The sequence below is a fragment of the Rhinopithecus roxellana genome, chromosome 16 (assembly GCF_007565055.1).
Source record: "Rhinopithecus roxellana isolate Shanxi Qingling chromosome 16, ASM756505v1, whole genome shotgun sequence".
Taxonomy (NCBI): domain Eukaryota; kingdom Metazoa; phylum Chordata; class Mammalia; order Primates; family Cercopithecidae; genus Rhinopithecus; species Rhinopithecus roxellana.
In genome coordinates, this window is record NC_044564.1 from 44,388,592 (window position 1) to 44,412,713 (window position 24,122).

At 40.2% G+C, this 24,122-nt stretch overlaps 1 protein-coding gene across 4 annotated transcripts in view; it reads left to right on the forward strand.

Annotated features, from left to right (window-relative positions):
* Positions 1-1,951: 1,951 nt before the first annotated feature.
* Positions 1,952-24,122, forward strand: part of CARNMT1 (carnosine N-methyltransferase 1) — a 46,192-nt gene continuing 24,021 nt past the window's right edge. For 2 of the 4 annotated variants that reach the window (XM_010388728.2, XM_030919691.1), the window contains exons 1-3: positions 1,952-2,417; positions 13,101-13,296; positions 14,128-14,291. In XM_010388728.2, coding sequence (XP_010387030.2) covers positions 1,984-2,417; positions 13,101-13,296; positions 14,128-14,291 — 794 coding nt within the window. In that variant the 5' untranslated portion in view covers positions 1,952-1,983. The other 2 variants (XM_030919692.1, XM_010388729.2) reach the window with 2 other exon arrangements.

The following is a 24,122-nucleotide window of genomic DNA, read 5'->3' on the forward strand; positions in this document are numbered from 1 at the left end:
TTTTTGAGACAGAGTCTCGCTCTGTCGCCCAGGCTGGAGTGCAGTGGCGCGATCTCGGCTCACTGCAAGCTCTGCCTCCCGGGTTCAGGCCATTCTCCTGCCTCAGTCTCTTGAGTAGCTGGGACTACAGGCGTCCGCCATCACACCCGTCTAATTTTTTGTATTTTTTAGTAGAGACAGGGGTTTCACTGTGTTAGCCAGGATGGTCTCGATCTCCTGACCTCGTGATCTGCCCGTCTCGGCCTCCCAAAGTGCTGGGATTACAGGCGTGAGCCACCGCAACCGACCAGTACAAAAATTAGCCAGGTGTGGTGGCGCATTCCTGTAATACGGGATGCTGAGGCAGGAGAATCACTTGAGCCTGGAAGTCAGGGAGGTTGCAGTGAGCTGAGATGGTGCCACTGCACTCCAGCCTGGGCAACAGAGCGAGATTGTCTCCAATTTCTATTTGTAATCCTTTGCACTTTTTGAATTTTGAAACATGTATTACCGCATTACTATTAACAGACTCACATTTTAGAAAACTTTTATATAAAAATGTTAATATAAGTCATTTTGAGCATTACTTTTATTTCAACTATTAATTTAAATTATGAAAATATGAAGCCACTTCCCTTTCAATATGACTGTAACTTTTTAACAGACTTTGTGGTCACTGGGCATATTTAACCCTTTGAATAAAGCACTCTTTCCCTTTTATCATTATTTTGTAAGACTCATTTGCCAGGTGGTGGATTAAATTGACTAGAATAACTTATTTCTTAAGAATAACTTAGTTATTTCCTAAGAGCCACCCTTAGATACTGGTAGGTGTCATCATCTTCCCAAGACCAGCTGCTGGATAGAATGTCCTCGCATTTTCCTCATCTGCTGCCATCCTCAGTAAGGGAGGAATTAGGACTGCCGCAAGCCCCTAAAGACTGGAAAGATGGGAAGGGTGCGATGGCTCACGTCTGTAATCCCAGCGATTTGGGAGGCCAAGGGGGGTGGATCATCTGAGGCCAGGAGTTCCAGACCAGCCTGGCCAACATGGTGAAACTCCATCTTTACTAAAAATACAAAAATTAGCCGGGTGTGGTGGCGCGCGCCTGTAATCCCAACCACTCGGGAGGCTGAGGCAGGAGAATCGCTTGAACCCAGGAAGCAGAGAGGTTGCAGTGAGCCGAGATCGCACCACTCACTGCACTCTAGCCTCGGCGGCAGTGTGGGGGAAAAAAAAAAAAAAAAGAAAAAAAGAGTGAAAAGATGGCGCTCACTCCCCACCCCCTTAAGTAATTAAAAATAGGAATTTATTTAGGAAGCGAATTAAAACTTAAATTAGGATGGAGACAAGACGTTCCTTCTAGACTTTCTGAAATAAAAATTCCGGGCCGGGCGCGGTGACTCAAGCCTGTAATCCCAGCACTTTGGGAGGCCGAGGCGGGCGGATCACGAGGTCAGGAGATCGAGACCATCCTGGCTAACACAGTGAAACCCCGTCTCTACTAAAAAAAACACACAAAAAAACTAGCCGGGCGTGGTGGCGGGCGCCTGTAGTCCCAGCTACTCGGGAGGCTGAGGCAGGAGAATGGCGTAAACCCGGGAGGCGGAGCTTGCAGTGAGCTGAGATCCGGCCACTGCACTCCAGCCTGGGCGGCAGAGCGAGACTCCGTCTCAAAAAAAAAAAAAAAAAAAATTCCGAATAAACTCATCAAAGCCGAGCTTTTCCTTTTTGCCTTTCCCTTCTTTGCTACTGCCTGGGCCTGCGTTCAGCTTCCCGCTCCGCAATCCGGCACTCGCAGGCTCTTAAGTCCCACCCACGCGGCCGCGCACAGGTAACTGCGCCGCCAGCCCCACCCCACCTACAAGCTCCACCTCCGCCCACCGCCCTAGGGCCTCGGCCCCGTCCTTGGAAGCGTGGTCGTGACGTCAGCGCGCTGTCTCCGAAGCCCGGCAGCAAATGAGCGCAGACCGCACTGGCTCTCCGCGTACCGTGGAACACGCATGCGCGTTGGTTCTGGGAGCCCTGAAGACCTGGCGGAGCCTAGCGCGGATGGAGGCCTGAGGGTGGCGGGGGCGGAGCGCGCCGCGAGCTGGGGGCATGTCCGCGGCGGGCGCCGTCTAGAGGAAGGCCAAGCAGCCGCCACCACGCTGTCGGTCGCGGCGAGACGCAAGCGAGCCAGGCCGAGGGCCGCGGCGGCGATGCAGCGACGGCGGCGCCCTCCGCCGCCCACCTCCCGGCTGCCCGAGGGCTGCGGGGGAGGCGGCGGTGGGAGCGAGGAGGTGGAAGTGCAGTTTTCCGCTGGGCGTTGGGGCTCGGCCGCGGCGGTTTCGGCGGCGGCGGCGGCGGCGGCGGCCACGCGCAGCACCGAGGAGGAGGAGGAGAGGCTTGAGCGTGAGCACTTCTGGAAGATCATTAATGCCTTCCGCTACTACGGGTAAGGAGCCCGTGGCGGACCCCGGCCCAGACCGTCGGGGCGCCCACTGGTGGCGGCGGACCCGCCGGAACGGGGGCGCTCGCCGTCCCGCCGCCACGCCTCCGAGGCGTAGGGACCCGGCTGCTGCAGCTGACCTCCGGGCCCCGAGTCACCTCGCACCACCCCAGCCCCTCCCGGCCCTGCACACCCGCGTGTCCGCCGCGCCGTCTGCTGCACAGCCTCGTGTCTTCTGACCTCAGGATCAGATTAGCTCTCCTGCCTCCGTCCTCTTAAAGGTTTGGCTTTGAGGCCGGTGGGGGTGACCGGAGAAGCGCTGTAACAATTTCAGATAGAAGACGATGGTGGTAGAATCGTCCACTGCTGGGCTGATTGGTGTGTGTGGTCGATGTCCTTCAAACTGAACACACGGAGAGCCCAAGTTCACCTACGCGTGGGATGCTGTAGGACGTATTTTCCCAAACTGTTACCGGTGCTTGTAAGAGCAGTTTAAGATTTCCACCCACCCCTTCTTTGGCGCTGTGAACGCACTTGCACATTTGTGTGAGCGATTGAATGATGCTGCTCAGTGTCTAACTGGTGGGTGATTAAGGGCGGAAGTGGTCCTTATATTCTAAAATTTGCTAATTATTAGGAGAGAAATGAGAGAAGTCACAATAAGAGCTGCCTTTACGTTCTTTTTTCCTGCAAAAATGTATCTAATTCTCCCTGGTGTGCTAGGCACTGTGGTAGGACCTTTTAAGTACGCTCCTCATTCATAAAACCAGCTCCCTAGCTTCCATGTTTCTTCTAGATAGATGTAAAAGTAGTTTAATCACAAAATTATAATTCCAAGAGCTGAAAGGGACTTAACTGGATTTTCAGGTGAAGATAACACTTTTATTCACGTAAGAGATATGAGTCCACCGGTGACTATGTTCTGAGTCTGCAATTGGAATCAGACAGACATGACCTCCTACGCAGGTAAACCTGTTTTCATAAGTGGGTTCCTGCTGTGCTTTATGCAAACTTTTTAAATATTGTTCATCTCATGTATTATATTTGTTTATATAAATCTCTTGCTTTGCTGTGACCTCCTCAAGGGCAGGGGCTGAGTCTTATTTATTTTTATGTCACTAGTGCTTGGCATATGTTGTTTAAGCTCTATTTTTAACAAAACAAATGGTAGCAAAGAAATACATTTCTCATTCCCAAATAGTCTGTCAAGTTTTTGACGGATGGTTAAATTAGTTTACTAGTCTGAATTTAGAAGCTTGCTTAATGAAAGCTTAAAGTTATTTGGAATCTGATTGTATATGTGATAGGAACTTTTGAACTTCGAAGATCCTGATGAAATAATTTACTGATTAAACCCAGAAATAGGGACCAGGGGAAGCATTACTTTACGGAGCCCAAAAGAGTAGTTTGGATATTTTATTTCTCCGGATTTAGTAGTAACAGAGGGAGCAAGGCAGACCATCAGAGAATTGAATTTGATGCAGGAATTGTGACTGAACTAACCATGCAGTTAGGGAAGGCAGCCAACATCAGATAGCTAAGAGTGGGAGATACAGAAAAGTCTGGTACATTTTGCTCTTGAAAAATCTAGAAAGAATATTGGGAAATGTCTTGGGAATATAGTGGACCCATTTAGTTAAGTGTGTAGTTGTACTTACTTTTAATATATTAGGACCAATTTAAAATTGATGTTTGTGGGTAAGTATGGGATGGGACTTTATTGGGGTAGGGGTTGATCAGGAACAGAATTGTGGCAATATAGAGAAGACTTCTTGTGTGAATATTCTAGTGTTTGTGATACTATTTCCTATACTCAATTCTTTACTGGTGTAATGTTGGATTCAGGACATCTCATTTTTTAAAAAAATCGTTTTTATTAGTATATACTCTCTTGAAACACTTCAAATACTTGGACTGAAAATAGTATAACATCAAAAATATGCTTTTTAAAATCTCACTTAAAGGCTAGGGGTACGGAAAACTTATGTAGCAGAAAACAGTGGATTGTTACATTCTAGTATTTTGTGATCTTCTAGACTTAAACTACTTGTAGCCACTAATCATATCTGGATAAATTTAAGCTAAAATTAATCAGTATTTAATAAACTTTAAAATTTATTTGCTCAGTTTTACTACCCACATTTCAGGTGCTCAATAGCTACATGTGGCTAGAGTCTGTTGTATTGGACAGTGCAAATAAAAGCTTTTCCATTATCGAAGTGTGATGGACAATCCGGTTCTACACATTTAGCAAGTACAGTTGACCCTTAAACAATATGGATCTGACTGCACGGGTCCATTTATACACAAATTTTTTCAGATAAACATTGGAAAGTTGTTTTGAGATTTGCAAGAATTTGAAAAACTTAGCAAACTTGCATAGCCTAGAAATATTGAAAAAATTAAGAAAAAGTTATGCCATGAATGCATATGTGTAGATATTAGTTTATCATTTACTACCATAAAATATACACAAATCTATTATAAAAAGTTAAAATTTATCAAAACGTACACAAACACAGATCTTACATGGAGCATTTGCAACTGAGATAAATGTAAACAAGCAAAGATGTAGCATTAAATCATAGTTGCATAAAATTATCTGTAGTAGATATGGTACTACTGTAATAATTTTGTAGTCACTTGCTGTTGCTTTTGCAGTGAGCTCAAATGTTGCCAACATCTGTTTGAAAAAATCACTCTGCTTTTGTCTGTCCAGTAAATTGCCTATAGCAGTAAACACATTTCATCAAACTTAATGCAATACCATAAACCTTAAATAACACCATGGGTCCCATATGAAGTGCCACTGGTGATGCTGGAAGTGCTCCCAAGAAGCAGAGAAAAGTCAAGACATTACAAAAAAAAGTTGATTTGTTCGATATGTACTGTAGAGGTCTGCAGCAGAGGTTGCCCCCAACCCCATTTCAGACAGAGGATTTATCTTGTAGTCAAATAATGTAAATTTACAGTATTGATAAATGCAGTGCAGTAGTGTAAATGTATTTTTCCTTTCTTATGACTTTAATATTTTCTGTAGCTTTATTGTAAGAATATAGTACGTAATATATTAACATACAAAATATGTCAGTTGTTTATGTTATTGGTAAGGCTTTTGGTCAGTAGTAGGCTATTAGTAGTTAAGTTTTTGGTGAATCAAAGTTACATGTGGGTTTTCGACTGCACAGGGGGTTGGTGCCCCAACCCAAGTATTGTTCAAGGGTCAACTGTCCGTCCAGATTTTGCAGGGATCAATTTTACTGTTACATGTCTTTTAGTTAATACATAGGAGATTTAGATAAAAGTTCATAAAGCAAGGAATGTCTTTTGATAAATACTTTCTAATGGGTTCCAATTTTGTGATTCCTACAGATTTTGCTTAGATGACATTCTGATTAAGGTAAAAATGGGTATAGCTCATTTGTATTGAATAGCAAAAGTTAGTTTTATAACCCAGTGTTGTTATGAATGAAGCACCTCAGCACATAGACAATACTAGAGTTGAAAAGCTGAAAGTCTTTTCAGAAACTTCTTACTTTTAGAAATAACAGGATGAGATTTTTTAATATTGAGATTTGGAGCTGATTTTTGCAGGTGAGGATGTGGATAGACACAAAGCACTAAGCAACTTGCTCAGGGTTACACAATCCAGTTGTGGTAGAATCTGACCTAAAATCCAAAACTGTTACCTAAAATTTTACGGTGCGTTAATGCAGAGTTACACTAGTAAGACAAATTTAGTGTTAGGTATTTAATAAAGATTTAAAATGAATCAAGACAGGCTTTATTTCTGACAAGTTACGTTTTTTTCTATTGGGATTTCCTAGAGTAGTTGAACTAAGTGCAGAGGAATGGGCCTGTGACCATGGCGTTTAGCTCAGACCTGGTATGGGCTCACCCTGATGACAGGTGACTAAATCAGAGTTGAGGTCACTGCTGACACCAGCTTTCTAGAGAGAGTTGGAGGTAGAGATACCACCATTGAGGAAAAATGGCTATTAAGTTTACTTTCTCCTCTTATCAGCAAGAGGATGTCGCCTCCTTATGCTGACTTAGTTCGGAACCAAGGAGAGTCTGATTTTTGTAAAATATTCCTTCAAAGCAGGTTTGACAGAGTTTCTTAAAAGGGCCAGGCAGTAAATATTTTAAGCTCTGAAGGCCAGTGGTCTCTTGTTACAGCTCATCAACTCTGCCCTTGAATGGAAGGAGCCTTAGGCTTTGTGTAATCAAATAGTGTGACTGTGTACCAATAAGACTACAAAACAACCAAGTAGCCAGTGGGCCCCTGCCTTAAAGCAATACCGATAGGGTAAGCATGTGCAGGATAGTGAAGTTAGCCCCAGTTATAAGGGTATAGTAAGGATTGGACTATATTCTCAACTTTAGTAAGATCCCACCTATTTTAAGAGTCACTGGTGGTTGTATGTTATGGCAGCTTTGCACACCAGTAAGTAACCAGGGGTTTAAGAATCTCATCCTGCTCTGTGTAGTTACTTCTGTATCAAGAATTGACAGCTCTTCTAACCAATCTATAACTCATCTCAACTCACCCTTGCAATCTTGATACTACTTGGTAATAAGTAATCTCTGTGGAAAACCAAAAGTGGCACCTGTGGGAATGTAACTGAACATTTATTGCTTTTTACATATGCTGAAGTACAGAGATACTGAATAATGACCAAGATGACACTTGTGTTTTAGAGGAATTCATCTGATTAGAGGTGGGGCGGGAAGGGCAGGGGAGGAGTTAGGAAGTAGAATTGGAAGGTATCCTGGGCTTATTGATTGTGGGACTAGGAGAAGAGACATTTAGGATGACTCCTTAATTACTTTTTTTTTGTTGTTGTTGAGACGGAGTCTCGCTCTGTTGCCCAGGCTGGAGTGCAGTGGCACGATCTCAAATCACTGCAACATCTGCCTCCCAGGTTCAAGCGATTCTCCTGCCTCAGCTTCCCAAGTAGCTGGGATTACAGGTGCATGCCACCATGCCCGGCTAATTTTTTGTATTTTTAGTAGAGACAGGGTTAGCCAGGATGGTCTCGATCTTGAACTCCTGACCTTAGTTGAACTGCCCACCTCGGCCTCTCAAAGTGCTGGGATTATAGGTGTGAGCCACCATGCCTAGCTGATGACTCTTTAATTTCTAACGTGGGTGCATTTGTTAATATTAGCCATGAAGGAAGGAGTGCAGGTTTTTGTGGGGCATGTGCTAAGTTCACTTTGGGTATGAGTTTTGAGGTGTGGTGAGAGGGAGGTTGTCGGGCATCCAGTGCCCAAGAGTAAACACTAGAAAGAAAGGCTGTTCAATCTGTTGACGGTGAATTGTAAACTGTCAAAGCTCTGCTGTTTGCCTAACTTGTTGTGGCCGTTTAGTTCCTTTAATGTCATACTCTGTTGTTAGGAATGTAAATTGATGGGAGTCTTTCTACACATCATTTTATATCAAGAACCTTAAAAATACTTACTCCTGGCCAGGTGTGGGGGCTCACGCCTGTAATCCCAATACTTTGGGAGACCGAGGTTGGCCGATCACTTCAGGTCAGGAGTTCGAGATCAGCCTGACCAACATGGTGAAACCCCATCTCTACTAAAAATATAAAAATTAGCCGGTCATGGTGGTGTGCACCTGTAGCCCCATCTACTGATGAGCCTGAACCAGAAGAATCACTTGAAGCTGGGAGGCAGAGCTTGCAGTGAGTTGAGGCTATGCCACTGTACTTCAGCCTAGGTGACAGAGTGAGACTCCATCTCAAAAATAAAGAAAGTTTTCCTTTTCACCTGGTAATTCTGGTTTCGAGAATTTATGCTAATTTTTCCCCTAAATTATAGACAGATTTTGAATACAAAATGTTCTTCATAAAAACAAGTGAGTGTCTAAATGACCAGTAGTTGGGAAGTAGCTAAGTAACTGTTGGTTACATAAGATGGAATGATGAACATCCACTTTGTACCCCACAAATATATACAATTATAATTTGTCAATATTCAGCTTAAAAAAAGTAAGATGCTAGATTACTTTTTTTTCTTCTTCTCTATTTTGGAGACAGGGTTTTGGACTGTTACCCAGCCTGTAGTGCAGTAACACAATCATGGCTCACTGCACCCTTGACTTTCTAGACTCTAGCAGTTCTCCCACCTCAGCCTCCTTAGTAGGTGAGACTACGGGCATGCACCACCACACCTGGCTAATTCTGTTTTTTCAATTTTTTGTAGAGATGAGGGTCTTGCTGTATTGGCCAGGCTGGTTTTGAACACCTGGCCTCAAATAGGCTTCCCACCTTGGCCTCCCAAAATACTGGGATTACTGGCATGAGCCACTGCAACTTTGTATTAAGCAAAACAGAAATGTGCCAAAAGGTTAGAAGTGTTCCCTGTAGAAGAGGAATTATTAGGCCTTCTTTCCCTGAGTACTTTTAATTTCTACATTTTTCATACTTTGAACATTTTAGTAATATAAATGAAATATACCTACGGTTTTTTTGAACAGTAGGTGTATATATAGTATATGTATTTATACTAGATATACTATTTATACTATATATACTATGTATATATAGTATATATAGTATATATTTATACTATTTATACTATATATACTGTGTATATAGTGTGTATATATAGTATATTGCACAGTAGGTATATGTGTAGTATATGTATTTTGAGTGCTTGCTGTGTTTTCAAGCTATTGGGCTAAATCTTTTGAGGACGTTATTTCCAATGAAACCCTGTCTGGTAAGCAGAGGAACATAATGCTACCTTATCTAATAACGGAGATGTTTCAGAATAATCAGTATTAACTGACTTGGTTTAGTCCTTGGCATTTATTAAATCTCAATAAATGGTAGCTTCCATGATCACCTCATTGTTGTTCATTCTTTATCTTGCTTCTCTACATGAGAGTGTTGCACAAAGGAAGGAGGTAGTTTTCCTGGTGTTGTGGCAAATAGGTGTCATAACCTGGATTTCATCCCTGATCTTTCTGACTTCAAAGCTCACTATTATACTCTCCCCAGAGGGGGATGTCAGTGGAGCTTCTGCCAACTTGATCTCTTCACCTTATCCCTAAGGGCCCCCCACACCAAGCCACCACACACAAGCTTGTAAAAACGCGACCAGCCAGGTTTTTGCTTGTTCGTCAGGAGCTTCTTCTGAAGTTCATTACTGTTTGGCGGTTGGAATAATTTGGCAGAGGGTAAAAATAAGAAAATTGTTTGGATGAATAAAGATTTAAGAAACCAAACGACAAAGGTTTTGAAATTGAAAATGAAAATGAAGGCCGGGCACAGTGGCTCAGGCCTATAATCCCAGCACTTTGGGAGGCAGAGGCGGGTGGATCATGAGGTAAAGACATCAAGACCATCCTGGACAGTATGGTGAAACCCCGACTCTACTAAAAATACAAAAATTAGCCGAGCGTGGTGGCACACGCCTGTAGTCCCAGCTACTTGGGAGACTGAGGCAGGAGAGTCGCTTGAACCTGGAAGGGGGAGGTTGCAGTGAGCTGAGATCGTGCCACTGCACCGCAGCCTGGGCAAGACAAGACTCCATCTCAAAAAAAAAAAAGAAAATAGAGGCCGGGCGCGGTGGCTCATGCCTGTAATCCCAGCACTTTGGGAGGCCGAGGCGGGCGGATCACAAGGTCAGGAGATCGAGACCATCCTGGCTAAGACGGTGAAACCCCGTCTCTGCTAAAAATACAAAAAATTAGCCAGGCGCGTTGGCAGACGCCTGTCGTCCCTGCTACTCGGGAGGCTGAGACAGGAGAATGGCGTGAACCCGGGAGGCGGAGCTTGCAGTGAGCTGAGATCACGCCACTGCACTCCAGCCTGGGTGATGAGCAAGACTCCATCTCAAAAAAAAAAAAAACAAAAAACAAAAATACAAAAAAAGAAAATAGAAAATGAAAAATACTTCCATTTTTATTTAATATTGAATTAATACCAAAGAACATTTAAACATACACACATATATATATAGATATAAAGTGTAAGGAATGATACAGTGAACACTCATCAATCACCTAGTTTTTAAAAAACATTATCCTGTCTCTTTCACCCTCAGAATCATTAACCTGTATTTCTACTTCTTTACTTTGTAGTTTTTCCACATATGCTCAGTCCCTGAATAATAAGACTTAGTTTTCTATGAAATGCAATTGTACATTATGTGTTTTCCTGCAATTTTTTTCAACAAATGTATGTGTTCTTGAGTTTTATCCAGATGGTGATGGGAGTAGCCAGTTTCTGCCAAAATATATTTGGAGGTTTGTTCTGGGCCAATATGATAGTGACTGCAGCCTGTGGTTACACGATCTCAAAGGACCCTGACAAAGTACGCTCCAGGTGGTCAGGTTACAGCTTGGTTTTATACATTTTAGAGATAACAGGATTACATGGAAGGTATATATTGATCTCACACAAAAGGCAGGACGTCTTAAAGAGGGGGTTACAAGTCATAGGTGGGTTTTAAGGATTCTTCAGTTGGTACTTGGTTGATAGAGGTAAGCTATGGTAAGTAGAAAGGAATGCCTGAGTTAAGGGACTTGTGGAGGCCAAGGTTCTTGTTAAGTTAAATGAAGCCTTCTAGGTAGCAGCCTTCAGAGGGAAGAGATACTAAATGTTACTTTTTAGACTTTAATGTTGTCAGGCTCTCAGTTAATCTCTCCTGGATCCAGGAAAGGCCTAGAAAGGGAAGGCCTGGTTGCATTCATGGAGATTCTCCACAGATGCACGTTTCCCCTAGGAAACATGGCTTTGCGGGGTCATTGAAATCTGTTGGCCCTGTGGCAGCCATTTCAAAATGTCAAAGAAATATATTTTAGGGTAAAATATTCTGATTTCCTTCTGAGTCTGCTATTTGTCATAAGATGCCATACCAGAATCAGGTTGGAAAGTAAGCCATATTATATAGAGTTAATAAAAAACCTGTCTAACGAGATTTTATAATTTGTAAGGCATGATGCCCCAGGTCTCTTAGTGAGAAACTTGGAGAAGAGAGAGAGAAAAAAAAAGATCAGTGTTTAGTCTTTACATATTATTGTATGAACTGTAATTTACTCATTTTGCTGCATTCCACTGTATATACTGTAATTTTTTCATTCTACAGTAACTATACGATAATTTCTGATGATAGACCTTTGGGTTGTTTCCAGATATTTTGTTACTTTTTTTTTTTTTTTGAGATGGAGTCTTCCTCTGTCGCCCAGGCTGGAATGCAGTGGTGCGATCTTGGCTTACTGCGACCTCTGCCTCCTGGGTTTAAGCGATTCTCCTGCCTCATCCTTCCAAGTAGCTGGGATTACTGGTGGGCGCCACCATGCCCAGCTAATTTTTGTATTTTAGTAGAGATGGGCTTTCACCATGTTGGCTAGCTAGACTGGTCTTGAACTTCTGACCTTAAGTGATCTGCCCACCTTGGCCTCCCAAAGTGCCAAGGGATTACAGGAATGAGCCACTGTGCCCTGCCTGTTTGTTATTTCTGACAGTACTGTGACAAAAATTGTTCATGTTTCATGGGGCCCATTTGCAAGAGTTTCTAGGAGTATAATTACTAGGTCATAAAGCAAGTACTATGCTAAGTTGTACTAGGTAATACTCTAAATTTGGCACAGTGGTTGCACTAATGTATGCACTTGCCATTAGTGTATAAATGTCCTAATTATACTCTATTTTCACCAAAATTTGATATAGTCAGGCTTTTAAATTTTGGCCATCTTGTCAATGTAAAAATAATATACTATGAGTATATATTTAACTTTAAAAAATGATGTTCTTATGGCCAGGCGTGGTGGCTCAAGTCTGTAATCGCAGCACTCTGGGCAGCCAGGGCAGGCAGATTGCTTGAGCCCAGGAGTTTGAGACCAGCCTGGGCAACATGGTGAAACCCATCTCTACAAAAAAATACAAAAATATTAGCTGAATGTGGTGGCGCATGTCTGTAGTCCCAGCTACTTGGGAGGCTGAGGTGGGAGGATGACTTGAACCTGGGAGGCAGAGGTTGCAGTCAGCCGAGACTGTGCCACTGCATTCCAGCCTGGGTGACAAGAGCGAAACTCCCTCTCAAAAATAATAGTAGTAAGTAAATATAAGTAAAAATGATGTTCTGTTTTCTGGTTTTATGAATAAGTAGTCCCCAAAGTGACCTTTGGGGTCATTTTTGGAATGCAAATTGTGGATGTTAAGTAAAACACTATAGAATTTCAATTTTTATTTGCTTGGTAATTTGTAGTATATAAGATCTGTGATATTTTAAAAAATTCAACTTGGTTTGCTTTTAGTTAATTTCAGGACATTTTGTGTGTATTATAATTTCACAGCAGTATTTATCTTGCTACTTAAAGATGGAAAAATCTAAAGCATTAAGCTGGTTTTGCTGAAAATTTTAAGTTTAATACACAAAAATAAATTAATTGTACATCAATCTTCTTTTCTTCCTTCTAATTGGTGCATATGTTTACTTTTACTAGTGATAAACCATTTGTATTTTGCTTGCTTAGAGAAGGATTCGTAATAAAGTAAAAACATATACAACTTTCTAAGTTAATGCCTTTTTAAAAGCCAAGAGATTGTAAATGATAGGACAGTATCCAGCATAAGAAGGAAATAATTGTACAGAAAGACAACCTTAAAATAAGATTGGCCTCTGGTGAGAATTCTTTTGCAAATTTAAAAAACACCTTTTATGTTTTAGCACCAGTATGCATGAGCGAGTGAACCGAACAGAAAGACAATTTCGATCACTTCCAGCTAACCAACAGAAACTACTTCCTCAGTTTCTTCTTCACTTGGACAAGATCCGGAAATGCATTGATCATAATCAAGAAATACTACTGACCATTGTGAATGATTGCATACATATGTTTGAAAATAAAGAATATGGAGAAGATGTATGTGAAAGTTTGTTCTATTTGTGTTTATTTTAGGGTCAACCTCTGTATTTTGAGGTCTTTTAATCTTTCTGGATTTCATTTTTATAATCTGGCACAGGCTATTTGCTCTACTCAGAAAGTTTTAACTTAAATGTTCAGTCATTTGATTAGGCTTAATAGAACAGTATGCCAGAGACTGGATCTGTTCGCTGGTTTTCCTTTTTAAGTACTAATATAATTGTTGGGATTTTGATGCATTTTGACGTAATGTTCTGTTTTGGGATATAAAGTTAGTGACTTAAATTTTTAAAAGCAACTTTACTAGCTAGAAATTAACTTCCCTTGCTTAACTCATATTTTTTCAGTGTCTTGTATCTATTGCTGTTCATCTTTTATTGTAAGAAATTATTTTCACTTACAAATCTCAAGGGACTGGCAGTACATAGAAACTGAAGTCCTCTTTTTGTATCCACAGGATGGATACAGTTGGGCCACTCCAGTGTGAGCCTCTCCATGCTGCCCCATCAGTGACCTGGAGGGACTTTCTTCCCTCTCTTAGAGAGGATGTTCAGTCTCCATAGCAGCTCAGTTTGGTCCTCTCCTGAGTAAAGACTGCTTAATTATATGGTGGTTTTATGATTAATGGACCTTAATCTTTTGAGGGTAGCAGTGAGACCACCAAACTCTTTTCATTTAGGATCTCAAGCTGCACTTGAACCCCGGTTGAGGTGAGAGGCTAGTGATTTATTCACTAAACCACCTATATAGCCCCTTAGTAGCATGTCTATTTAACCATAATAAAAGTGGATTACTCTCTTAGAAGCTAATTGATGTCTGTTTTTTAAACAGGGGAATGGAAAGATTATGCCAGCATCTACATTTGACATGGATAAGTTAAAATCCACATTGAAACAGTTTGTGAGAGACTGGAGTGAAACTGGGAAAGCAGAAAGGGATGCCTGTTACCAGCCAATCATTAAAGAAATTTTAAAAAATTTTCCAAAAGAGAGATGGTAAATAGTACCTTGTTTTTAACGAAGTTTTTAAAGTGTATAAACACTTGAGTTTCTTGATAAAATGTTTCACAGTCTTGCTTCATTGTTATAGTTGCTGTGTGCCTGTATGTTTTACGTGTGTAAGTGTTACATTTGTTATTGGATACTCTGTGTGAGGTTACAGTTATTATTTTGAATAATTTTTGTGCTGGTGCTTAGGGGAAATTACTTAGAAATTAAATAATAAGGTTAGATGGAAAGTTATCAATGATGTGTATCTTTTTATAATTTGCTTTATGGTGAAGCAAAAAAACCGTAAACTTTTAATTCCCTTCATTGTGGCATAGTTGTAAACAAGTGAGGGACCTGTACCTCTGAGCAAGCAGAGATTCTTAACTTTTTTGTGCCCTGGAACCATTGGTCAGTCTGAAGCCCATGGTCTGCTTTTCAGAATAATTTTTTTTTTTTTTTTTTTTGAGACTCACTCTCTTGCCCTGGCTGGAGTGCAGTGGTGTGGTCTTAGTTCACTGCAACCTCTTGCCTCCTGGGTTCAAGTGATTCTCATGCCTCAGACTCCCAAGTAGCTGGGACTGCAGGCTTGCACCACCACGCCTGGCTAATTTTTGTGTTTTTGGTAGGACAGGGTCTCACCATGTTGGCCAGACTGGTTTCGAACTCCTGACCTCAAGTGATCCGCCTGCATCTTCCTCCCAAAGTGCTGGGATTACAGGTGTGAGCTACCGCACCTGGCCCAGAATAACAATTTTAAGTGAATAAATTTAAGTGCATAGGATTACAAAGAAAACAGTGATTTTGAAATACAGTTATCAAAATATTTAAAAAGTAAATTTGTGACGCATTTTTTTAAAAATCATATATCACTTTAAATACAATGTAACTGCAAGTGTAATTACTGTATTATGAAAATGCTGAAAGGGGATATATACTGTTTTGAGAACCTCAGCTAATGTGAAGTGAAAATATATGTGATTTCTCTTCCTGATAAAGTCAGAGGTATTGCTAAAACTGTTGTTTGTTGCCTGCATCTGTAATTGAAGAAAAAAAAAATCAGTTTCTGAAATTAAAATGTAATTTTTTCCCATTCTCTTCAGAGACTCAGTGAATTCTATTCACAGACCTCTTGATGGATAGAATTTAATCCACCTAACCTCAGTCCCAGATTAGGAACCCCTGATTTAGGGGTATATATTTAACGAAAGCTACTGGATGGAATTCAGTCTTATTTAAAGATATTTTAGAGCGGCTCCTTTTCCTCCTCTCCTTCGCCTCCTTATTGATTGACAACTTTACGTTTGAGTATATGCTTTCAGAAATTTCAATACATATGTGTCTCTTCTCTCTGTTTTTTGTTGGGACATTTTATTTTATTGGTTATTATTTATTTATTTATTATTTTTATTTTTCACTCTATTCCCCAGGCTAGGGTGCAGTGGCACTGCTCACTGCAACCTCCGCTTCCTGAGCTCAAGTGAGTCTCGTGCCTTAGCCTCCTGAGTAGCTGGAATTGCAGACACCTACCACTATGTCTGGCTATTTTAACTATTTTGAAATAACTTTAAAATTACAGATAAGTTGCATGAATTATATGGAGACCTCCTGAATTCACTTATACTTTTTACCTGAATTCACCAGTTTTTAACATTTTGCCACATTTGCTTTTATTGTTTCCTCTTCCTTCTTCCCTCCCTTCCTCTGTGTATGTCTGAAACCATTGAGGAAATTTAACCCTGAATACTGTTATGTAATTTACAGTCTACATTCAAGTTTCATAATTTACTGTGGTTCATACTGATAACTCTTAATTCCAATCCCAACTCTATAGGATTATTCTTGGTTTTCCCTCTTCTCACTTTGCTTCCAACAACATCAGTACATTTACTTATTCACCCAGTTGTCTACAATACACACAGAATGGTTTCAGAATTGCTTCATTCATACCTCTGTGAAAAAGAAACCTACTAAAAGGAGTTCGGGATTTGCTAATAGTTGTTTTTCCCTTAGACAAGGTGGTATAGTGAATCTATTCATTGCAATTTACCCAAATTAGCTCTCCCTTCAATCCCCAGCCCCCTAGTGTTTTATCCCTTCCCTTTATTCTAGACCCCATTTGGATAATCAGTATCATTGGCATCTTGTTTATTCATCCTTTTATTCTATTTTTTTTTAAAGAAAGTAAGTAGATGTGTTTTTTTTCCTCTCTCTCTCTTTTTTTTTTTTTTGACACAAAGTGTTGCTCTGTCATCCAGGCTGTAGTACAGTGTTGTTATCATAGCTCACTCTAGCCTTAAACTCCTGGGCTCAAGTACTCCTCCCACCTCAGCCTCCCAGCTAATTTTTTAATATTTTTTTGTAGAGACAGGGGTCTTGCTATGTTGAACAGGTCTTGAACTCCTGGCCTCAAGTGATCCTCCTGCCTCTGCCTCCCAAAATGTTGGGATTACAGGCATAAACTACTATGCCTGACTTTTTTGTTTTTCTTTATAATTACCCCCTTTGGTCATCCACAAAAGATAGTGTACCATACATTTATTCTGTGCCTTGCTTTTTTCACTTAGTGTCTTCTGGAAATAGCTATACTATCAGTTCATAGAGCTCTTCAGTCATCTTTTTTCCCCCAGCTGAAGATTACTCTGTTATTTGGATGTATCATAGTTTATCAGCCAACTTTCTCCTACATTAGGCTATTTAGGTAGTTGGCAGTATCTAGCAATTATACATAATGTTAAAATTAATAACTTTATGCATATGTATTTTTATATTACTGGAGGTATAACTTTAATTATTTAAAAATTATTTGATAATCTTTTAAAAAATCCATAATATAATTTCAGAACTAATGTATTCTGATTTCCCCTTACCAAATTTTAGAATATAAATAATGCTGAAGGATCTGTTTATTTTTCTTTGCACAGTTCCTGCCAGTCCATGGTGAGAAATATCAGTTGGCACTTAATTGCATCATAATAAATTATACCCAGTAAGGATGATTTTTCAGGTCTCAGTGCGTGGGTTATGGAAAATTTCCATTATGCATTTTTTTCTGCTGCAATTATAGGGCCTATATGTAGTTACGAGAATCGGAGCTAATATCAAAGACAAAAAATGGTGGGGCCTTTTCCCCAACAGTCCACCAAGTTTTGAGGAAAAGAAGTATCAGTTGAAATAGCTCTGAAGAATTTATCTTCCTGGTTCTGATAAGTAGATCTCATGGTCTCTGATTTAACAATACATGTAGATAAGATTTTTTAAAAACACAGTGTAACAACTTGAACTTTCCCATGCAAACTGTAACCCACTGTCAACATGGTTCTGTATTTGGGCATGGATCATTCTGAAGAAAAATGCAGCTCTAATTTTTAAAAAACTCTTAAAACTTGAAGACCTGGCCAGGCGTGGTGGCTCACACCTATAATACCAGCACTTAGACTGAGCCAGATGTATCACTTGAGGTCAAGAGTTCAAGACCAGCCTGGCTAACATGGAGAAACCCTATCTCTACTAAAAATACAAAAATTAGCTGGGCATGGTGGTGCACACCTGTAATCCTAGCTACTTGGGAGTCTGAGGCAGGAGAATTGTTTGAACCCAGGAGGCAGAGGTTGCAGTGAGCCAAGATCATGCCACTGAACTCCAGCCTGGTCAATAGAGCAAGGGCTGTCTCAAAGAAAAAAAAAAAAAAAAAACTTGAAGACCTTTGGTGCCTGGGCTCTTAACTGACCCAGCATATTAATGTACACTCAGAGCTCAGATATAAGTGATATTCAGTCACATCTCAAATGGTCAAGGATATATAGTATTTGGCGTTAAGACCTTGAAGCTCGCATTTGCTAGCAGAAAAATCCTTAGATAGTTCCTTTCATCGGGTATGTGTGCCGGAGAGTGTATCTTTAATTTAAATTCTTAGAAGTGGGATTGCTGCATAACACATTGATTTCAGTTTCTGTAGGTCAGGAGTCTAGTCTTGGCTTAACTGGTTCTTCTGGGTAGGAGCTTACAAGGCAGCGATCCAGATGTCTGCTGGGCTGTGTTTTCACCTGGAGACTTGACTGGGGAAGAATCTGTCACTCATGTTTCATTTTGTTTAACTGCAGTTGTAGTACTGAGGCAGAATTGTTTTCATTGTGACTGTAGGACTGAGGGTCTTAGCTGCTCTCTGTTCGTCAGTTGGAAGTCTGCCTCATCTCCTAGAGGCAACCCATAGTTCCTTGTCTTTCCCAAAAGGACCACTTCATCAAGCCAGCAAGGAGGGTGTCTATATCAAGCAAGCTGTCAACCGTCTTACAGTGTTGAACAGTCATAGAGCTGGGTGTCAAGGCTCATGTCTATAATCCCAGTACTTTGAGAGACCAAGATGGGAGAATCACTTGAGGCCAGGAATTCAAGACCAACTTGGGCAACATAGTGAGACCTCATGTCTACTAAAAATTTAAAAATTAGCCAGGTGAGGTGGCATGCACCTGTATAGTCCTAGCTACTCTGGAGGCAGACACCAGGCGAGGGGATCATTTGAGCCCAGGAGTTCAAAGTTGCAGTGATAACATTACTGCATTCCAGCCTGGGCAACAGAGCAAGACCCTGTCTCAATAATAATAATAATGACAATCATAGGAGGGACATCTCATCACCTTTGCTATATTCTGTTGGTTAGAAGCAAGACATGGGGACCAGGAGGTAGGGAGCATGGGAGCACCACTACAGGGACTGCCTGCCATAGTCATTACTATATTCTTCTATAAGGGTTGTACTGTTTTTTCTGTTTACTGGCAATGTGTGAAAATGCCTGTTTATGCACAGCCCTAACAAATACTGTAGTTTTAAGCTTTTGACCTTTTGCCAGCCTGATGGGTGGGAAATTGTATATTTACATAGTCTTAATTTGCATTTCTCTTATGAGTGAAACTGTCTTCATATGTTAAAGCGTCATGTTAACTTTTTTTTAATTTTGAGAATTATATATTTATGTCTTTTCCCCTTAGTTTTTTATTGAGGCGAATTGCATATAACAAAAGTAATCATTTTAAATAAATCAGTGGCATTCAGTACTTTCACAGTATTGTACATCTACCACCACTGTGTAGGTCCAAAACATTTCATCAACCCAGAATAAAACCTCATACCCATTAAGCAGTTACTCCCCATTCTCCCCACTCTGCCTTCACCTTTTTTATTTAGCAGTTTGACTGTGAGGTGTCTTAAATGTGGTTTCCTTTGTATTTATCTTGGTTGGGGTTTGCTAATGTCTTGGGGTTTGGGTAGATCTGTATCATCAATTCAGAAATGCTTTTCTATTATCTCTTCACATTATTTCTCTATCATTTTCTCTAATTCTTTCTCTTCTGGTACTCCAGTTACATGTATATTAAGTATTAAACCATTTCATGTCATCTCTTAGGTTTCACGTGACTCTTTCCACACACTCTTTCTCCTCCCAGCCCTTTATAGTATAATTTGGATAATTTCTGTTAAGCTAACTTCAACTTCACTGATTATTTATTATGCTAATCTGCTGATAAGTCCTTTGAAAGAGTTCTTGGCCTGGGGTGGTAACTCACACCTACAATCCCAGCACTTTGGAGGCTGAGGTGAGTGGATCACTTGAGGTCAGGAGTTCAAGACCAGCCTGGCCAACATGATGAAACCCTGCCTCTACTAAAAATAGAAAAATTAGCTGGGTGTGGTGGTGTGCCCCTATAATCCCAGCTACTTGGGAGGCTGAGGCAGGAGAATCCTTTGAACCCAAGAGGCAGAGGTTGCAGTGAGCTGAGATCATGCCATTGCATTCTAGCCTGGGCAGCAAGAGCGAAACTCCATCTCAAAAAAAAAAAAAAAAAAAAAAAAAAGAATTTCTTCTTTCTTTCTATTTTTTTTTAATAAGCGAGTAAAAAAACTCTTTTTACTCATTTTTTGATTTTTTTAATTTCTAGCACTTACATATACATCCACAGCCATACACATATACTCTCTACTCTCTCTACCGAAATTCCTTTTTTGTATATGTGATCTGCATTTTGCACTAGATGCTTTAACATACTTTTCATGGATATTTTAAAATCCCTACCGGATGATTCTTACATTCTGTTTGTGTGACTGTTTTCTTGAAGCCTTCCTTATAACAATGAGTTCCACATTATCTTGCTTCTTTGCATGTTTCTTAATTTTTTTAATTGAATGCCAGACATTGTATGTAAAGGAATAGTAGACAATAAAGTAATATTAATGACCAGAAAACAATCATTTCTCCTTAGTCTTATTAGGCCACTAGTGGGCTGGGGGATGGGGGGAAGGGGTGGTGCTGACTGAATCATTAAGTGATTTTAATTTCTGGTATATTTGCATGTATTAGCTGCTTCTAATAATCACTTATTTGTCCATAAGTCTTGCATCTAGAAATATGGCAATGCAGGATATTATTGCTTTCTGAGGTTTCATATGCATCTCACCTTTCATGTTTGATGATTTTAACATTTTTCCTGCATCAGAGTAGTAGAAATATCTTTGCAACGTTAAGAAATACTTGGTATGGGTTACTTACACTGAAAAAAAAAAAAAGAAATACTTGGGCTGGGCATGGTGGCAAGCACCAGTAGTCCCAGCTGCTCAGGAGGCTGAGGCAGGAGGATTTCTTGAGCCCAGGAGTTCAGGGGTGTAGTGTGCTGTACGCTGTGATTGCACCTCTAATAGCCACTGCACCCCAGCCTGGGCAACATTGCAAAGACTTACCTCTAAAGTTGAAAAGAATTTTAAAAATAAACTAAAGTTTTTATAGTTTTAATTCCCAAGTTTAGGTCTTTGATCTATTTTGAGTTAATTTTTTTTTTTTTTTTTTTTGAGACAGAGTCTTGCTCAGTTGCCCAGGCTGGAGTGCAGTGGCGTGATCTTGGCTCACTGCAAGCTCTGCCTCCCGGGTTCCCGCCATTCTCCTGCCTCAGCTTCCCAAGTAGCTGGGACTACAGGCGCCCGCCGCCACGCCCGGCTAATTTTTTGCATTTTTAGTAGAGACGGGGTTTCACCGTGTTAGCCAGGATGGTCTCGAACTCCTGACCTCGTGATCTGCCCGCCTCAGCCTCCCAAAGTGCTGGGATTACAGGCGTGAGCCACCGCGCCCCGCTGAGTTAATTTTTATATGTGGTTAAGGTAGTAATCCAACTTCATTCTTTTGCATATGGATATCCAGTTTTCCCAGTACATTTGTTTAAAAAACAAAAACAAAAAGAAAGACTGTCCTTTCCCAATTGAATGGTCTTGGTAGACTTGTTGAAAATTAGTGGACCATATATGTGGGTTTTTTTCTGTACTCTGTATTCTGTTTCATTGGTCTGTATGTTTGTCCTTATGCCATAACATACTATTTTAATTGCTGTAGATTTATAAATTTCAAAGTCAGGAAGTGTGAGTCCTTTGTTGTTTTTCAAGATTATTTTGGGGCCCTCTTGTAATTCTTGTGAATTTCAGGGTTTTTCATTTCTGCAGAAAAGGTTGTTGGAATTTTGATTAAGGATTGTGCTGAATATGTAGATTGCTTTGGGTAGTACTGAGATCTTGACAATGTTAAATCTTACACATTATCACAGTATGTCTTTCCATCTATTTAGAGCTTAATTTCTCTCAGCAGTGTTTTGTAGTTTTCAGTGTACGGGTCTTTCACTTTGGTTAGATTTATTTGTATGTGGTCGGATATGGTGGCTCATGCCTGTAATCCTAGCACTTTGGGAGGCCGAGGCAGGTGGATCACAGGGTCAGGAGTTCAAGACCAGCCTGGCCAACATGGTGAAACCCCATCTCTACTAAAATACAAAAAGTAGCTGGGCATGGTGGCATGCACCTGTAATTGCAGGTACTTGGAAGGCTGAGGCAGAAGAATCGCTTGAACTCAGGAGGTGGAGGTTGCAGTGAGCCAAGATCGTGCCATTGCACTCCAGCCTGGGCAATAGAGTGAGACGCTGTCTCAAGAAAAAAAAAAAAAAGATTTATCTGTATGTATATAATTCCTTTAAATCAAAGTTATCCAACCCATGGCCAGTGGGCTGCATGCGTCCCAGGACAGCTTTGAATGTGGCCCAGCACAAATTTGTAAACTTTCTTAAAACATTGTGAGGGTTTTTTTTATTTTTTATTTTTTTAAGTTCATCAGCTGTTGTTATTGTTATTTTATGTGTGGCCCAAGACAGTTCTTCCAGTGTGGCCCAGGGAAGCCAAAAGATTCGATATCCCTGTGTTAGATGCTATTATAAATGGAATTGCTTTCTTAATTTACTTTTCAGAATTTTTGTTGCAGGTGTAGTAGAAACACAACTGATTTTTGTGTGTTGATCTTGTACCCTGTAATCTTGCTTTTTAGCTCTATTAACTTTCTTAGGGATACTTTGTGGATCACATTATGCAAGAAGAGATCTCGTTTTTACCTTTTCTTTTCCAATTTGAATGCCTTTTGTTTCCTTGTTTCTGTTCTTAGGGAGAAAGCTTTCAGTCCTTCACCATTGAGTAGCTGTGGGACTTTCATAAATACCCTTTATCATGTTGAAGAATTTTCTTAGTTTTTTTTTTCTCAAGGCAGGGTCTCGCTCTGTCACCCAGGCTGGAGTGCACTGGCACGATCTTGGCTCACTGCAACCTCTACCTCCTGGGTTCAAGCGATTCTCCTGCCTCAGCCTCCCGAGTAGCTGGGATTACAGGCGTCCACCACCACACCTGGCTAATTTTTGTATTTTCAGTAGAGACAGGGTTTCACCATATTGGTCAGGCTGATCTCAAACTCTTGACCTCCAGTGATCTGCCCACCTTGGCCTCCCAAAGTGCTGGGATTACAGGTGTGAGCCACCATGCCCAGCCAAATTTTCTTAAGTTTTCTAAAGGTTTTTCTGATAGAGTGCTGAATTTTGTCAAATATCTTTTTTGCATCAGTTGAGATGATATATATGTTTTTTCTTCCATTAATGTGATATATTTCATCAATTGATTTTCTTATGTTGAACCATCCTTGCATTCCTGGGATAAATTCCACTTGGTCATGGTAAATAATCTTTTAAATAAATGTTGTTGTTTCCAAAAAGATGTTATATTCTTAAAGTTTCTAGTTGGTATTCTCTCTCAATAGATATATTCAGTGCCCTGCTTTATAAAGTAATAGATACTAGTTTAATACTTTCTATAAAGTCCAGGTATACCTCAAAATTCAAAATATCTGTTGTTGAAATATATGTAGGTTTTAATTGATAAGGCTTTTAATAGAAATGTACCAACGTTTGAGTGAATGTTGGAGGCTGAATGTGAAATGTTTATATGAACATCATTTCTGGCACTTAAAACATGACTTTGTTTAGACTCAGTGATTATAGAATCATGTATGAGACCATTAATTAGTATAACAGTGTCAGCAATACTAAAAGGGCATGCCATTGTTAAAGATAATTAGTGAACTAGCACACACTGTTACTTTTCCATTGTTATTGTTACTTGACAAAATGTAAACTGGTGAGGAAAGGATGAGTTAACTAAATGGTAACAATAGGTTATTTTTAAAATAAAAATAATTTAAAACTGTTCTAAATAAGTAAAACATTTTACAGGATTTAAAACTTAAAAGGTTTCAAGGGATATATACTCTCCTTCCCATAACTGTTCTTCATAACTGTTCCTCAGTTACCCAGTTTCCTTTCCTGAAAGTAATTGTTATAAAAGTGGATAGGTATATATAAACTTTAAATGAAGTACCCTGAAATGTAATATCTATTGCACTTTTTTTGGTTATATTTCTTTGTATGTTATTTGTTTTACTTACTTGATTTAGATTGGTTTCCTTATAGTAGATAAGGTAAGCTATCAAAAAAA